This window comes from Tachyglossus aculeatus, chromosome 4 (assembly GCF_015852505.1).
Source record: "Tachyglossus aculeatus isolate mTacAcu1 chromosome 4, mTacAcu1.pri, whole genome shotgun sequence".
Lineage (NCBI taxonomy): Eukaryota > Metazoa > Chordata > Mammalia > Monotremata > Tachyglossidae > Tachyglossus > Tachyglossus aculeatus.
In genome coordinates this window covers 74,374,352-74,393,488 of record NC_052069.1, presented here as the reverse complement: position 1 = coordinate 74,393,488, position 19,137 = coordinate 74,374,352, and the positions used below count along the sequence as shown (strand labels likewise).

Sequence of the window (19,137 nt, the reverse complement as noted above, 5' to 3'; positions counted from 1 at the left end):
ACTTGCCTCAGATCACGAACAGCTGGGATTTTTCTCAGTGCAGTGTAGTTACAATTCCTGAGGTGTCTTTGGCTTTCCCTATCTGTTAACTTCAGTATAAAGTTGACATAAAATTAGTAGGTCCCATGTCAATCCCTAGTGCTATATATATATACATGCACTTCCCAAGCACTTAGTACAGTGTTCTGCACACAGTAAGTGTTCAATAAAGCAGCGTGGCTCAGTAGGAAAGAGCACGGGCTTTGGAGTCAGAGGTCATGGGTTCAAATCACGGCTCCACCAATTGTCAGCTGTGTGACTTTGGGCAAGTCACTTAACTTCTCTGGGCCTCAGTTACCTCATCTGGAAAATGGGGATTAAATCTGTGAGCCCCACGAGGGACAACCTGATCAACTTGTAACCTCCCCAGTGCTTAGAACAGTGCTTTGCACATAGTAAGTGCTTAATAAATGCCATTATTATTATTATTATTATTATTAATAAATACAATTGAATGAATGAATGAATACACACACATACAAATATATGTATATATGCACATAGATGTATGAGTGTATATGATTAATTCATTCATTCATATTTATTGAGCACTTACTGTGGGCAGAGAACTATACTAAGTGCTTGGAAAGTACAATTCAGCAATAGAGAGAGACAATCCCTGCCCATACTGGGTTTACAGTCTAGAAGAGGGGAGACAGACATCAAAACAAGTAATCACCAACGATGAAGCTCCAGAATATAGGCTTGTGTAAGTAATCAATGGAATGGCCAGTCCTGGGAGTCAGAAGGTCATGGGTTCAAGTCCTACCTCTGCCACTTGTCCTCTTTGTGACCTTTGGCAGGTCACTTCACTTCCTCAATGCCTCAGTTACCTCATCTGAAAAATGGGGCTTGATAGTGGGAGCCCCATCTTGGACAGGGAGCGTGGCTTAGTGGAAAGAGCACGGGCTTGGGTGACAGAGGATAAGAATAATAATAATAATGGTGGCATTTATTAAGCACTCACTATGTGCAAAGCACTGTTCTAAGCGCTTGGGAAGATTACAAGGTGATCAGGTTGTCCCATGGGGGGCTCACAGTCTTCATCCCCATTTTACAGCTGAGGTAACTGAGGCTCAGAGAAGTTAAATGACTTGCCCAAGGTCACACAGCAGACATGTGGTGGAGCCGGGATTCAAACCCATGACCTCTGACTCCTAATCCCAGCTCTGCCACTCGTCTGATGTGTGACCGTGGGCAAGCCACTTAACTTCTCTGGGCCTCAGTTCCCTCATATGTAGAATGGGGATTGGGGCTGTGAACCCCACGTGGGACAACTGATTACCTTGTGTCTACCCCAGAGCCTGGAGCAGTGCTTGGCACATCGTAAGTGCTTATCAAATGCCATAATAATAATAATAATTATTATTATTAACCTGATTTGTTTGTATCCACCCCAGCACTTAGTACAGTGCCTGACACCTATTAAGCACTTCACAAATACCATTCTTCTTCCTCTTCTCCCACCTCCCCTAGGTCAGGGGAAGGAAAGGGAGACACAGAAAGCGGGGTCAACTTTTAAAAAAAAATCTTTAATGTTAGCATTTCTGCACATACACACACACACACACATACACAGGTGTGCGCACACTTAAATGGCTGGAAGGGGGGAGTGGATTAGCCTCCCAACACCTACCTCTCTCTCTTTGACAGCCTCATAGAACACCTTTCAGGGCATCATTGTAAATCATGGCCAAGGTGACATACTCCAGGAAGTTCACTTCCTGGTCCTTGTTCTGGTCCAAGTCATTCATTAGCTTTACAATCTCCACATCACTGAGCTTCTGCAGGGAAAGAGGAAATGGATTCAGACCCTAAACCCAGCCCTCCCCGGGACCCCCCAGTGTCAGCTCCTTATGGGCAGGGAATGTGTCTGTTTATTGCTGCTTTGCACTCTCCCAAGAGCTTAGTACAGTGCTCTGCACATAGCAAGTGCTCAATAAAGACGATTGAATGAATGAATGAATGAGGGGGACAAGGGGCTTTCAGAGGAATATTGGGGGTTTGGATTATCCACTATTCAGGATAATGGAAAGCTGTTTCCCAGCAGCATTTTATGGTAATAATAATAATAATAATAATAATAATAATAATAATAATAATAGCATTTGTTGGGCACTTGCTATGTGTGAATCACTGTTCTGGGCGCTGGGGGGGTACTTAATTGTATTTATTGAGCGCTTACTGTGTGCAGAGCACTGTACCAAGCGCTTGGGAAGTACAAGTTGGCAACATATAGACAGTCCCTACCCAACAGCGGGCTCACAGTCTAGAAGGGGGAGACAGACAACAAAACAAAACACATTAAAATGAAATATATAGAATAAATATGTACAAGTAAAATAAATACATAAATAGAGTATTAAATATGTACAAACATATATACGAGTGCTGTGGGGAGGGGAAGGAGGTAAGGTGGGGGGATGGGAAGGGGGAGGAGGGGGAGAGGAAGGAAGGGGCTCAGTCTGGGAAGGCCTCCTGGAGGAGGTGAGCACTCAGTAGGGCTTTGAAGGGAAGAAAAGGGGGATACAGGGTGATCGGGTTGTTCCACGTTGGGCTCACAGTTTTGATCCCCATTTTGCAGATGGGGGAACTGAGGCTCAGAGTGAAGGAGCTGCATGGCCTAGGGGATAGAGCTTGGACCTGGGATCAGAAGGACCTGAGTTCTAATCCCCATTCTGCCACCTGTCTGTGTGTGACCTTGGGCAAGTCACTTCGCTTCTCTGGCCTCAGTACCCTCCTCTGTGAAATGGAGGCTGAGACTGTGAGCCCCCATGTGGGACAGGGACTGTGTCCCATTTGATTGGCTTGCATCTACCCCAGCGCTTGGTACCGTACTTGGCACAGAGTAAACACTTAACAAATATTAAAAATTAATAAATCCCAAAGAGTTGGGGGGTGGGGGAGAGACAGAAGCAGTATGGCATGATAGATAGAGCATGAGCCTGGGGGTCAATGATTTGCTTGTATCCACTCCAGCGCTTGACACATACTATGTGCTTAACAAATACCAAAATGATTATTATGATTGTCAGAAAGTCGTGGGTATTAATCCTGGCTCCGCCACTCATCTGCTGTGTGGCCTTGGGTAGGTCACTTCCTTTCTCTGGGACTCAGTTCCCTCATCTGTGGAATGGGGGTGAAGACTGAGAGCCCCGCCTGGGAAAGGGACTGTGTCCACCCCGATTTGCTTGTATCCAGGCGCGGTGCCTGGAACATAGTAAGCGCTTAGCAAATACCACAGTTATTAATGGACTGGTGGAAGGAGGTTGGTCGGGGGTTGTGGGGGGAAGGAAGAAGTAGGCAAATTGACATCCAGTGGGTGGTCTGGGGGGTCAGGGGCTTACCCGCTCAATGGTGAGCTCGTTCTCCATCAGCTCCTTGAGCTCCTCCTTGCTGAGGGAATTCTTTCGCCCTTTTTGCCCGGGTATTTGTGGAAGATGCAAACCAGGAGGCAGAAGACATGGAGTGGACTGCAAGGCACCTGGGGGTCAGGGTTGGGAGGGGGTTAAATGAGTCCAACCTCAACTTCTTCCAGCCGGCCCTGGCACCATCTGTCCCCACCCTGCCTGCATCCCTGTCGGAGCCACCCACAAGGCACGCAAACATGCACACACAACTATGTGCATACCACACAGGGCACACACAGCGACCCACAGCACGCAACACCCGTACAGACGGGAAATACCCAGATCTGTGACGCATCCCCACCCAAAACTCATAACTCGGGGGCACACCCAAATCATATCACACAAAGAGACACACCCCCATTATCCCCCCCATTCATTCATTCAGTCATATTTATTGAGCACTTACTGTGTGCAGAGCACTGTACTAAGCGCTTGGTTACACCCCCACACTGAGGTTCCCACTCAGAGGTCATGGGTTCAAATCCCGACTCTGCCACTTGTCAGCTGTGTGACTTTGGGCAAATCATTCAACTACTCTGGGACTCAGTTACCTCATCTGTAAAATGGGGATTAAGACTGTGAGCCCCCCATGGGACAACCTGATCACCTTGTGACCTCCCCAGTGCTTAGAACAGTGCTTTGCACATAGTAAGCGCTTAATAAATGCCATTATTATGTATTTATCTCTGTCTCTCTCACACTCACCCCCTCAACTATTTCAACTATTTCTCCCCTCCCCGACCTCCAAACCCCCCTGTTTTTCCCCCTTCCCAAACTCCTTCTATCCCCCCATCCCAGTCTTCCCTGACTCCCCCCACCTTCTCCCCGAACCCCCTTTTTCTGTCCCCCACCCTGCCAACGATGGGATGGCAGGGTAGGAGGGGAAGCAGGATGGGGAGAGAGAGGGAGGTCCAAAGACTGCAGACCCCCCTCCCCTTAAAAATAGTGGTGGTATTTGTTAAGTGCTTGCTATGTGCTAAGCACTGTTATAAGCGCTGCAGGGGATACAAGGTGATCAAGGTTGTCCCGTGTGGGGCTCACAGTCTTAGTCCCCATTTTACAGATGAGGGAACTGAGGCCCACAGAAGTTAAGTGACTTGCCCAAGGTCACACAGCTGACAAGTGGCGGGGTCGACATTCGAACCCATGACCTCTGACTCCCAAGCCCGTGCTCTTTCCACTGAGCCACACTGCTTCTCTGGAGACTGAATGTCCCCCTACCCAGTCCCCCTAACTCAACCTCAGCGGCAGAAAAGGTTGGATGGGGCTGGTAGGATAGGGGCACTGGCGCAGTCGATTATTTTTTGTAGAGCTGGGGGGATAATAATAATAATAATAATGGTATTTGTTAAGTGCTTACTATGTGCAAAGCACTGTTCTAAGCGCTGGGGAGTTATATGGTGATCAGGTTGTCCCACGGGGGGCTCACAGTTTTAATCCCCATTTTACAGATGAGGTAACTGAGGCCCAGAGAAGTTAAGTGACTTGCCCAAAGTGACACAGCGGACAGTTGGCAGACCTGGGATTTGAACCCATGACCCCAAAGCCCGTGCTCTTCCCATTGAGCCACGCTGCTGGGGATGGGGGGGAGGCAGACCCAAGATTACACAATTTAGCAAACAATCCCCCTCCCCACCCCAGCCCCTTCCAGCTCCTCCTCAGCTCAGGCCTCATGGAACTCCGGGAGGGACAGGTAGCCGCCTCGGGGAACGGCGTTTAGCGCTGCAGCGGGAGGGATTGTGGGCAGACTGAATCAGGACCTTCCACTCAGCCGCGAAGCAGCACGGCAGAGCGGTTGGAGCCCGGGCCTGGGAGCTAGAAAGTCGTGAGTCCCGATCTGCCATTTGTCTGCTGGGTGACCTTGGGCGTGTCACTTCACTTCCCTGGGCCTCACCTGTAAAATGGGGATTGAGAAGTGGGACGGGGACTGTGTCCAGCTTGATTTGCTTGTGTTCCCCACCTCACCCAGCATTTATGCATTCATTCATTCATTCGTATTTATTGAGCGCTTTCTGTGTGCAGAGCACTGTACTAAGTGCATAAGTACAGTGCCCGGAGCACGGTAAGTGCTTGAAAAATACCACAATTATTACTATTATTAGGGCGATAAGGGGGAGATTCTTGGCTGCAGCTAGAGGACGTGTGGTAAGACTTAAGGGAGGACTTGCCTAGAGGATGAGTTGGGGGGAGTTGATATTCAACACTAAATAATAATAATAATGGCATTTGTTAAGCGCTTACTATGTGCAAAGCACTGTTCTAAGCGCTGGGGGGGATACAAGGTGATCAGGTTGTCCCACATGGGGCTCAGGCTCTCTCTGAGCAAAAGCTTCCCATGTGAAGAGAGAACGGGAGGCGAAAAAGAAAACAGCCCCAGCTGCCACAAACATTGAGTACAACACAAGGGACAACTTTTTTTGTGCCTAGTCAGTCAGTCATATTTATTGAGCGCTTACTGTGTGCAGAGCACTGTACTAAGTAAGCACTTGGGTTTGTACAATATCAAGAGTTGGTGGATGTGTTCCCTGCTCACAAGGAGTTTGCAGTCTAAAGGGAAAGGCAGATATCAAAATAAATTATGACTATATGGATTCGGTGGTTTCCATGGGCAGTAATGGATCTAAATTCCTCATATTTTATTTGTGTGCCTCATGTGGTGCTCTGGAGCAGCTTTTATGTTTTTTTTCCCATGGTATTTGTTAAGCCCTTCCTAGGTGTCAAGCACTGTCCTAAACTGTGGGGTAGATGCAAGAAAATCAGGTTGGGCACAGTCCCTATCCCATATAAGGCTCTCAGACATTGTGGAGGGAAAATGATTCAATCTCCATTTTACAAATGAGGTAACTGAGGCACAGAGAAGTTAAGTGACTTGCCAGTGGTCACGCAGCAGAAAAGTGGTGGTTACGGGATTAGAACCCAGGTCCAGGCCCATGTTCTTTCCACTAGGCTACACTGCTTCTCAAACTGCTTTTCAGAGTAGTTGCTTTGATCATTCATTCTACTTTCACTGGCTATTGCTGCTGACTTGTTGTAGATTAAATCGCCCTGTGGTGGTTATATAACTGGTGTTTACCTATATGACTTGTGTCTCTGAATATGGAATATTGAAACCCAAGTTCCTCCCAGTGGGTTTTTAAAGGCAGGTAACATCACCATTATGCGGGCCCCTTCAGAGGTAAACTTGAAAAACTCAATAACACGAGCAAGATTGTAAGTATACCCTTTGCTTTGAAATTAGGAGCCATACTTTAGTACTAAAAGTTCAAAGAAAAGTCCAAGTGCATTTGGGACAATTAAAACAATGAACTAGTCTACACCCAAATTCCATTTTATTTATTTGACCCTTGCCAAATACTTAAAATGCACAAAGCATTATATATAATGTCCTTGGTACTCACAAAACAATTGCTGGTATCGATGATGGAATTCACTTATGGGTGCATTGGTGGCTGAAAAGATCAGTGTAGACTTACTCTGAGCTACACTGCACAAACACAGATTGTCCTTACTGGGTTGCTCTGTTGGTTGTTTGAAGCAAGTGGCGTTGTTGGTCTTTGCCTTCTTGAGTTTTCTGTGCAAAATGAATGGCTTCTTCCTTTTGGTGGTGATTGGCTGCCAGTTGTCGTCTGGGATGCAGCATTGTCTGGGACTGTTTATTGCTGAATCTAGCATCTCCAGTTTCTGCTCACCACACAGCAGCTGTTTCATATCATTCAGTGATATTCATTTAGTGGTTACACTATGTAGAGTGCTCTACTAAGTGATTGGGAGTGCACAGTACAATAGAGTTAGTAGGCATGTTCCCTGCCCACAAGGAGTTTACAGTCTAGAGGGGGGAGTAAAACATTTAAATCAATTATGGATATGTACATAATTCTGTGAAGCTGAGGGTAGAGTGAATATCAAGTGTTTAAAGGGTACAGATTAAACTTCATAGGTGACACAGTGAAAGGGGAAATAAGGGGTTAGTTAGGGAAAGACCTTTGAAGAAGGTGTGATTGCAGGAGGGATTTGAGGGAAGGGAGAGTCTGTCATATGTGATGGGAGATAGAATCCCATGCCAGACAGAGGATGTGGACAAGGGTTCAGAGATGAGAGGTTTAATAGATGAGATTGAGGTACAGTAAGTAGTTGGCATTAGAGGAACAAATCTAATGCAGGTTGGATTGTAGTAGAAAATCAGTAAGGTACAGTACAAGGAATTAAAGCTGATTATAGGAGTTTCTTTTGATGTGAAAGTGGATGGGCAACTACTGGAGGTTCTTGAAGAATGGGGAGACATGGACATGTTTTTTATTTTAATGATCCAGACAGCAGAGTGAAGTATGAACTAGAATTGGGAGAGACATGAGGCAGGGTGGTCAGCGAGGTGGCTTACAGTGGTCCAGGTGGACTATAAGTGCTTGTTTTGGTGTGGAAGCAGTTTGGATGGAGAGGAAAGGGCAGATTTTAGCAAAGCTGTGAAGGTGGAATTTACAGATTTGTGTAACAAATTGAATGTGTAGCCTGAATGAGAGAGATGAGACAAGGGCATTGCCGAAGTTATGGACTTGTGAGAGAGGGAAGTTGGTGGTGCTGTCTTCAGTGACTGGAAAGAGATGGAGCTCAGGTTTGGGGTAGGAATATGAAAACTTATGTTTTGAACAGTCCACTACTGTTGTCCATTCTTCTCTCATGTCTCACCCAGTCAGCACAGCCATGTGGAGTTGAGCTATATAACGGGATGCTTACTTCACCTAGAAGTTCTCCATTTATAATCCTGTCTTGGAATTGAATTTATAAATCTCTCATGAGTGACTGTGATATAACTACTCAAGGAGTTGGTTGGATGTGGCACCTTCTGGTCAAGCTTATCTAGAGCTTTGGAGAGGGGAGGCCAAGCACCACAGCTTGAGAAAAGGTGGGCTGGTACTGCCGCTTTGGACACTGGAGGTCTGGAGCCTGATACCATGTACTGTGCTGCAACTCCATGACTGTGTTGGCCTTCCTGATTAGATGTTCTACTTCTTTGTCTATCACTTCTGTTTAGGTCCAATAATTTAATAATAGCATTCAGTTTTTCTGTCCATATATTATCTGATTTTACATACAGCTACCCTGGCATTGACTAATCCATGATACACACTGTACTGCTGTGGAAAAATATAGGGCTATCTATTCAGGCATGTCTCCTGGCCCTGAAGGGGCTTACAATGTAACAGGCTAGGGGAAGGATGGACACACAGGGATAGAAATTGTGGGGTAAATTGAACAAAATTATAACATTAATAACAACAGGGAATCCTTTTTGGGAGGGGCTATTTTCCTGCATCACCATTCCAGGCAGGAGCAGCCTTGGTTCTGTCATAGTTTACCAGTGTTTCATAGCTTTACCAGTGTTGGGAAGACTTCTTCTGTTATCCCACTCTACTGGGAGGAGATTCCTCTCCAGAGATGGTGGAAGTAGAGGTCTGAAGTGTGACCTTGGGCAAGTCACTTAACTTCCCTGTGCCTCAGTTATCTCATCTGTAAAATGGGGACCAATAATAATAATAATTACGGTATTTGTTCAGCACTTACTATGTGCCAAGCACTGTTCTAAGCTCTGAAGTACATGCAAGGTAATCAGGTTGTCCCACGTGGGGCTCACAGTCTTAATCCCCATTTTACAGATGAGGTAACTGAGGCCCAGAGAAGTGAAGTGACTTGCTCGAGGTCACGCAGCTGACAAGTGGCAGAGCGAAATTAGAACCCATGACCTCCCAAACCCGTGCTCTTCTGCTAAGTCGTGCTGCTTCTCAAAACTGTGATCCTCAAATGGGACAGGGGCTGTGTCCAACCTGATTATCTTGTATCTATCCTAGTGCTTGTTACAGTGTCTGGCACATAGTAAGGGCTTCACAAATGCCATAAAAAGAGGTGACAGGATGGGAAAGGGATGCCCCAATCATTAGATGGAATAAAGTCATTAGAGGAATGAGGGGCTTAGTCTGGGAAGGCCTCTTGGAGGAGATGTACCTTCAATAAGGCTTTGAAGGGAAGGATGACAATAATAATGATGACAATAATAATAATGATATTGGTAATTGCTTACTTTGTGCCAAGTTAATCAGGTGGAATAAAGTCCCTGTCCCTCTCCTTCCCTTCAAAGCCTTATTGAAGGTACATCTCCTCCAAGAGGCCTTCCCAGACTAAGCCCCTCATTCCTCTTCTCCCACCCTTCTGCATCCCCCTGATTTGCTCTCTTTGTTCTTTCCCCCTCACAGCCCCACAGAGCTTATATTCATATCTGTAATTTATCTATTTATATTGATGTCTCCCTCAATCTAGACTGTAAGCTCTTTGTGGGCAGTTAATATGTCTGTTTATTTCTGTTTTACTCTCCCAAGGGCATAGTACCATGCTCTGCACAGAGTAACTGCTCAGTAAATACAATTGAATGAATTAACGATTGAAAAAAAGAGCCAGAAAAAAATCAAACATTCTCAGTCCAAAGCCCATATGAGAAATTATAAGGCTAGATTAGCATCTTTTACACCACTTGGAATCAGAACCAGACAATAGGAGTGAGGTATCATTAAACTAGTGACTCCTGGAAGCATGGGTGGCAGGTATTGCTTTTCCGGTTGAGGGCCAGATTGGATTGGGATAAGGAAAGAGCAGGAGCAAGGGAGAGGTGGAAGACCTTGAAACTTTATCCTCTCTGTTCTCTTCCCTCCAACACCTTTCTCTTCTTACACTATCATTACCTCCCTTCCTCCCACTCCACCTTCGCCTGGCTCTAAGCTCCCTAACTCTGCATCCCCATAAAATAAAAGTAGCTGTAAAAGTATGCTCTCTTGAGTGCCCATTGGGTACAACACACCAAACTAATACTTGTAGAGTATAAAATATGCGAGTGCGCATCTTCGGGTCACGAGGAGGTTACACTCTAATGGGGTAGTCAGACATTAAAATATTTATAGAGTAACTAAGGAGTCATTGAATATCATTAAGTTGAATATCACATATACAAAGCGTTCAGAGTGGATCAGTCAATCAATGCATGACATTTATTAAGTGTAAGCAGAGAGTAAGCTCTGTGCAGAACATGTACTAAGCATTTTGGAGAGTGTGAATAGGGAGAGTGTGACTAGGGACATAAATGCTGGTGATCGCTGGTGCGCCCAGCAGCAAAGCAGGGTTCTGGGAATGAACTGGAGAAGGAACTGGTGGCTTTGTATATGGGAAGAGCTGTGTTTAATGGATTTAGAGAGGGAGGGAATTCTAGCACAGGAAAGCCAAGAGAGACCGCTAGCCAGGGAAATGGGCAGAAATGCAGAAGCGGAAACTGCAGTGAGGTTTCATATGGGAGCCAGAAACACTGAAGCTTTGGAAGAAATAAATGAATGATAAAAGAAGAAATGAAATAGATTAGAGAGCTGGATTCCTGGAATAAGGAAGTGGGGTAGGGTTTCTGTCTTGGCTAATGGGAAAACTCAAAGTGCAGTCATTTCAAAGGAAGGAATTTCCTTTGGGTTGACATGGACTGGACATTACATCTTTAATAATAATTATAATAATGATTATGGTATTTCTTAAGTGCTTAATATGTGCCAAGGACTGTTCTAAGCACTGGGATAGATACAAGGTGATCAGGTTGTCCCATGTAGGGCTCACAGTCTCAATCCCCATTTTACAGATGTGGTAACTGAGGTACAGAGAAGTTAAATTCATTCATTCCTTCATTCAATCATATTTATTGAGCACTTACTGTGTGCAGAGCACTGTACTAAGCGCTTGGGAAGAACAAGTTGGCAACATATAGAGATGGTCCCTACCCAACAACGGGCTCACAGTCTAGAAGGGGGAGACAGACAACAAAACAAAACATATTAACAAAATAAAATAAATAGAATATGTACAAGCAAAATAAATAAATAAATAAATAGAGTAATAAATATGTACAAACATATATACATATATACAGGTACTGTGGGGAAGGGAAGGAGGTAAGGCGAGGGGAGAGGGGGAGGAGGGGGAGAGGAAGGAGGGGGCTCAGTCTAGGAAGGCCTCCTGGATGAGGTGAGCTCTCAGTAGGGCCTTGAAGGGAGGAAGAGAGCTAGCTTGGCGGATTGGCAGAGGGAGGGCATTCCAGGCCCGGGGGATGACGTGGGCCGGGGGTCGATGGTGGGACAGGTGAGAACGAGGTACGGTGAGCAGATTAGTGGCAAAGTAGTGGAGGGTGCGGGCTGGGCTGTAGAAGGAGAGAAGGGAGGTGAGGTAGGAGGGGGCGAGGTGATGGAGATTCTTGAAGCCGAGGGTGAAGAGTTTTTGCTTGATGCGTAGGTTGACAGGCAGCCACTGCAGATTTTTGAGGAGGGGAGTAACTTGCCCAGAGCGTTTCTGGACAAAGACAATCTGGGCAGTGGCGTGAAGTATTGATTGAAGAGGGGAGAGACAGGAGAATGGGAGATCGGAGAGGAGGCTGATACAGTAGTCCAGACAAGATAGGATGAGAGCTTGAACGAGCAGGGTAGCGGTTTGGATGGAGAGGAAAGGGCGGATCTTGGCAATGTTGCGGAGGTGAGACCGGCAGGTTTTGGTGACGGCTTGGATGTGAGGGGTGAATGATAGAGCGGAGTCGAGGTTGACACCAAGATTGTGGGCTTGTGAGATGGGAAGGATGGTAGTGCTGTCAACAGTAATGGAAAGTCAGGGAGAGGGCAGGGTTTGGGAGGGAAGACAAGGAGTTCAGTCTTGGACATGTTGAGTTTTATGTGGCAGACAGACATCCAGATGGAGATGTCCTGAAGGCAGGAGGAGATGCGAGCCCGGAGGGAGGGAGAGAGAGCAGGGGCGGAGATGTAGATTTGGGTGTCATCAGCATAGAGATGATAGTTGAAGCCGTGGGAGCGAATGAGGTCACCAAGGGAGTGAGTGTAGACTCACTTAAATTACTTGCCCAATGTCACACCGCAGACAAGTGGCAGAAGTGAGATTAGAACCCATGAGCTCTGACTCCCAAGCCTGTGCTCTTGCCACTAGGCCATGCTGCTTCTCTTTACAATGTTCTTTTCTCTCCTAGCATGGTAAAGCATAGGGTTATTATCTTTCATGACTGAAATCAGTGTTTTGGGGGTGTTATTCCATCTTGCTGTATCATTTGGAGGCTTAAGAAATTTCTATGATTTTTTAAAATTGAAAAACAATAAATTCATCTTTGTTGTGTACAGTCTACAATGATTCCTCCATGTCCTGAAGCCTAATACAGGTGTAATAATCCAATAAATATGTGAGGAACAAATTCAGATGGAATCCTAAATGACAAATTATTAATCATGTTTATTGAGCGCTTACTGTGTGCAAAGCACTGTCTGTCTAGGATGCCTGCATTGTCTTAATCTTAGTCTTTGCATTCCTGTGGTATTTTGCTTTTGACCACAGAGAATGATGAAAAAATGTTGAGATTCTAAAGCATTTCTGACACATTAAGCCAAAATTTTGTATAACTGTGCTTATGCAGATGCTATTTTTTTGGCCAGTTTCAAGCTACAGTATTTTTTATTGGGCTCCAGGCACCTTGTTTTTCAATACATTTTTAATAAAATAATTTTTTGTACAGGATGTTATCTCAATGGTGTAGAGACTGTAGAGTGTCTTGAAGCAAATACTAAAATGCTTGAGCTCATTGAGTTAATGAAGAGTTCAAAATAGAGAGATAATGGAGATTGAAGGATCAAGGACTAAAGGCCTCTGAGTCTCCCAATTTTTTCAGCTCAGTACAAAAAGAAAAAAATGTTTTCCTTGAGACTTCACAAACTGAGATGAGCACAGGTGATACCACAGTACTATTTTACAGCGACTTTGAGTTTGCTTCATGATATGCAAAACTGCTTAGGGTTTGTGTGCTGCTTAGGAGTGTCATTCTAAATGAAACAATTTAGCTGAACAACATGTAGACTTGACCACATCTTGTTCCTATTCAGAAGTGCAATAGAAATCATCAGCGTATCCCATAAATAGGGATAATTAGTTGTGATTGTCAAATGGGTGTGGTATGCCCAGTTCACAGGATAACATGCTGGAAACCTAGCCTCTGAGTGAGTTTTGTTCAGCTCCTTTAAGTAAAGAGAGGTAGAGTTATTGTACTATAGTCTGCTTTCTTGTTAAATTGTTCAACACTCCACAAAGCCTACCAGCCTCATTTTAACTTGAAGTTCCTGGGCCATTCAAGAGGGGAAAGTAGTACCGTTCCTGCCATAGACACAGTAAAGATGTAGTCTCAATGATCATATTTCTCTTTTTGGATGGAATGCAAAGAAATGATTCTGTAATTCATGTTAAGATGTTTGGCAGTGGGCCAGCTCCAGGGCTTTAAGTATGCTCTAACACTAAGGAAATATTATGGAAGGCATCTTAGCAATGCCTAAAGTAATAGAAATTGTTCCAAACTTGGGAGAGGTCAAACATACTTAGTAGTGAGTGAAATGGATTTGCTGAATTGAGTCTTTAACAGAATTAAATGCTTTGGGCATACCTTATGTTAGGCACTGAATCATTTTTTCTTTCCTCTGGGACCTCTGTGACATCTCTTCAGCCTCTGACTAGTTTAAGATAGAAAGTGTTCCCAGAATTCCTTCTTTTTAAGTGCACCATCAATAAAGCAAAGTTAGGCTGCAGGATTACAATCTAACTGGAAAAGGCATTTAAGATTGGGACATAACAAAACATTTTGTTTCTAGATATGGGATATAATGGGGTGTTTGTGTGTGTGTCTGTGTGTGTGTGTATCTATCGTATTTTCTTCCACTCTATGTCATGTCTAGAACACCCCTTGTTTTATTATTGCATTTATTACCTCACTTTCTGGTGCTGTTTTTATTTTTTCCTCCTGCTGTCTTAATCTTTCCCAAGTCTTTGTTCTAAGACATTTGCCTCTAGACTATAAGCTCTTTATGGTCGGAGAACATGTCTACCAACTCTGTGGTATTGTACTCTCCCAAGCAGCGTGGCTCAGAGGAAAGAGCACGGGCTTTGGAGTCAGAGGTCATGGGTTCAAATTCTGACTCCACCTCAGTTATCTCATCTGTAAATTGGGGATTGACTGTGAGCCCCCCATGGGACAACCTGATCAGTTTGTATCCCCCCCAGTGCTTAGAACAGTGCTTTGCACTTAGTAAGCGCTTAATAAATGCCATCATTATTATTATTATGGTGCTCTGCCATAATAAATACCACTGAATGAATTGCCCCATTTCTACTTGTTGTATACCAGGACCATCTGTCTGCTGCTGCTGTCTTGCAACTGATCATTGTTATGCCACATTGTTTCATTGGGTCTATTAGTCTCCCAAGGATGCACTACTTTATTTTATTTAGTTTTGTAAATCTGTGCATCTTGGAATAATATTGCTGAAGGACATATTGTTTTGTTGTCTGTCTCCCCCTTCTAGACTGTGAGCCCGCTTTTGGATAGGGACTGTCTCTATATGTTGCCAACTTGTACTTCCCAAGCGCTTAGTACAGTGTTCTGCACACAGTAAGCGCTCAATAAATACGATTGAATGAATGAATGAATGAATGATGATAGCTAGGTGCAGGCTAGTATATAATAGATAAGTCTGTGGCTCTAAGTACTCATAACTGAAACACAAAAGCTTAGTTTAACAACCAAGGAAAGAAAAAGATAAGAGCTAAACCAGAGCCACTCCTTTCATTCATTCATTCAATTGTATTTATTGAGCGCTTACTGTGTGCAGAGCACTGTGCTAAGCACTTCGGAAGTACAAGTTGGCAACATATAGAGACAGTCCCTACCCAACAACAGGCTCACAGTCTAGAAGAGGGAGACAGACAATAAAACAAAACATATAGACAGGTGTCAAGTCATCAGAACAAATAGAAATAAAGTTAGATGCACATCATTAGCAAAATAAATAGAATAGTATTCTATTTATTTATTTATGAATACCCCTTCATATACAGTCCTTATTAGAAACACAAATTAGTATCCATATTCAAGAAAACCTCCTTAGATACAGAGCAAGAACCAAAACTTGGGAACTCAAATGTTTTCGAGACTGTCAGATTGGATTCTAACGGTCAGGAAGTGAGAGAAAGCCGGTGAAGGTCCTTCTGTGTTTACAATTCTGCATTTAGAGAAACAGCGTTGCTCAATGGAAAAAGCATGGGCTTGGGAGTCAGAGGTCATGGGTTCTAATCCTGCTCCGCTAATTGTCAGCTGTGTGACTTTGGGCAAGTCACTTAACTTCTCTGTGACTCAGTTACCTCATCTGTAAAATGGGGATGAAGACTGTGAGCCCCACATGGGACAATCTGATCCCCTTGTATCCTCCCCAGTGCTTAGAACAGTGCTTTGCATATAGTAAGCGCTTAACTAATGCAAACATTATTATTATTACAAAGCTTGCTAATTGGATTCCATAATACTGGGAAATATAGTTCCCTGGTAACAGAGTGCTTCAAGACTAAGAGCCTGCTTTCCCTTTAGCCCTTGACCTCAGGTCCATCTCCAATAATCATCCAAAATATAGTCACAAGTAGGATCTGCCAACAGTTCCATATGTTGAGTAAGGGCTTATGAAGGCGACAAGCAATCTATCTCCTCCCTACTAGGATACCTCAAATGGTGTGCCATAAGATCTGGGAACTTTGCCATTCTTCATTACTCTGAATATAGTGGTGATGTCATCAAATGTTGGAGCAAATGCCGAGTCTTCACATATTGGCAGACAAACTTATCTTCACGGAGTGTCATCCTCCAGTAGTGGAAGTTATAAGGAGCTTATCAAAGTGTCACTGCCATTTCCTCATTGTAAGGAAACCATTTTTACTCATCTTTATTATTCAGGGATTCATAGGGAAGTTCTTAATTGGATTTTTCACACTCACCCGAAATGTTTACACATTTTCATTTATAGTAGCCTACAGTTCCCAGGATTATACCTGAAATCTTTTCATGGATTACGTTTAAATGATGTTATCTCCCAGTTCTCAGCTAGTTACCTCAGGCAAAGGCAGGTAACATAGTCATATCTGGAGTTACTCTAGTATTTAGTATTTAGTGTATTCTAGTATTTAGTCCATCTGTGTCTGGGCTTATTTTTGTGATCTTTTTATAATATGGTAGTTGTTAAGTGCTTAAATTAAATACTTTTCTAAGCATTTGGACATATATATGAGTTAATCAGGTTGAATACAGTCCCTGTCCCACATGGGACTCACAGTCTAAATAGGTGGAGAACAGATATCAAATCCCCATTTTACAGATGAAGGAAAAAGAGGTTCATTGAAGTGAAGTGACTTCCCTAAGGTCATGCACGTAGGCTGGCAGTGCCAGGCTTGCAACATAGGCTTTCTGAATCCCAGGTTTATGCTCTTTCCACTAGGATATGCTGTTTTCTTAGCAGTCCATCACTCTTCCCACTTCAAAACCCTCCTAAAATCACAACAATCAGTCCTATTTATTGAGCTCTTACAGTGTGCAGAGCTCAATATTAAGCACTTGGAGAAGCAAAATATAACAGAGTAAGTAACATGTTCCCTGCCCACAGTGAGCTTATGTTCTAGAGGGAGAGACAGGCATTAGTATAAATGATTAAATTATAGATGTATACATAAGTGCTCCGGGGCTGAGGGAGGGGTGAATAAAGGGTACAAATCCAAATGCAAGAGTGATGTCGAAGAAAGGGGGAGAAGACGAAATGAGGGCTTAGTCAGGGAAGACCTCTTTGGGGAGATGTGATTTTGAAGGTGTGGAGAGTAATTGTCTATCACATATAAAGAGGCAGGGTGTTCCAGGCCAGAGGCAGGATGGGGCAAGAAGTCCATGATGAGATAGATGAGATGGAGATACAGTGAGTAGATTCATTCATTCAATCGTATTTATTGAGCGCTTACTGTGTGCAGAGCACTGTAATGTGTGGGCTGGATTGTAGTAGGAAAGGTAAAGTTGGACGAGGCAAGATGATTGCCTGGAAACCTATGGTAAGGAGTTTCTGTTTGATGTGGAGTTTGATGGGCAACCACTGGACCTTCTTGAGGAGTGGGGAAACATAGACTGAGAGTTTTGTAGAAAAATGACCTGGGAAGCTGAGTGAAGTATTGACTAAAGTGGGAAGAGACAGAAGGCAAGGAGGTCTGTAAGGAAGATGATGTACTAATCAAGGTGGGGGAGGATAAGCACATCTCTTCCTAGGAGCTTTCCCAGAGTAAGCCTTTTATTTCCCCTCTCTGTCTCCCCTCTCTGTCAACTGTGCACTGGACTGTGTACCGTTGGGCTGTGGGGCCGTGGTGAGCATGGAAGTGTTTAAAGGGTACACAGATCCACAACACTTATGTAATTACTCTAACAATCTAATATTTTCTCTATCCCTAATATATTTTAATGTCTAGACTGTAAAAAGCAGCAGGGCATAGTGGATAGAACATGGGCCTAGGAGTTAGAAGGTCATCCCACTGTCGGGTAGGGACTGTCTCTATATGTTGCCAACTTGTACTGCCCAAGCGCTTAGTACAGTGCTCTGCACACAGTAAGCACTCAATAAATACGATTGATTGATTGATTGATCCTCCCCTTGTCTGCTGTGTAACCTTGAGTAAGTCACTTCAGTTCTCTGTGCCTCAGATCCCTCATCTGCAAAATGGGGATTGAGACAATGAGCTCTATGTGGGACAGGGACTGTGTTCAACCCGATCTACCCCAAGGCTTGGCACATAGTGAGCGTTTAACAAATACCACAATTATTATTATTATAAGCTCCTCGTGGGCAGGGAATGGGTCTACCAACTCCTTTATATGGTACTCTCCAAAGCTCTTAGTACAGTTGTCTGGACACGGTAAGCACTCAGTAAATAGGATTGATTGATCAGTATCTCTCCCTGTCGACTGTTAGCTCCCTGTGGGCAGGAATTGTACCAACTCTGTTGTATCATATTGTCCCAAACAGTTCAGTGATCTGCACACCGTAAATACTCAGTAAATTAATTGAACTAGTTTAGAGAGGGCGAAAAGGCATTTTATCCCCATTTTATGGTTAAGCAAACTGAAGTTCAAAGAAATTATTTGACTTGCTCAAAGTCACAAAGCAGGCAAATTGTAGAGTTAGGACTAGAATCTGGGCCTCCTGATTCCTGATCCAGTGCTCTTTCCATTAGGACACTCGTGTTCATGTTTTGAGTTCAAGGATTTAAGAAAAGCAGTCATTATTTTCCTAGCCATTTGTTTCCCTTATACTTGAAGCAAAAATACATTGGCACAAATACTTTCATTGCCATAGTGTGTGTCCTAAACTTCTAGAAAAGCCTTAAACCTGGGATTCACATCCAACAGGAGATCATTGGTGTGGAAAAGGAGAGTGGTTAGGTGGAGGAAAAATATTTGATTCACTACAGAGCATAAGTATGAAAAGTCACAGAGAAAGTATGATTCATGCTGCTTTACACTTCCCCAGTGTCCTTTTATCTTCTACTTTGCAACTCTTCTCATTCGGATCCAACCTTTTTCCTCATCTGAACATTCTTCCATTCCCAGTCACCTTCTGCCTTCACCCCTTCCCTATTTCAAATTTTCCATTCTAATAATAATAATAATTATGGTATTTGTTAAGTGTTTACTATGTGCCGAGCATTGTTCTATGCACTGGGGTGGGTACAAGGTAATCAGGTTGTCTCATGGGGGTGCTCCTAGTTTTAATCACCATTTTAC

General features: G+C 43.9%; 1 protein-coding gene across 1 annotated transcript; it reads right to left on the bottom strand.

Moving 5' to 3' along the window:
• Positions 1-1,694: 1,694 nt before the first annotated feature.
• LOC119927091 (protein S100-A6-like) lies at positions 1,695-16,096 on the bottom strand. Its single transcript, XM_038745632.1, is given in 5 exon segments — positions 1,695-1,823; positions 3,387-3,451; positions 3,454-3,523; positions 12,476-12,592; positions 16,052-16,096. Coding segments are annotated over 5 exon segments (426 nt in total).
• Between the last annotated feature and the right edge of the window lie 3,041 nt (positions 16,097-19,137).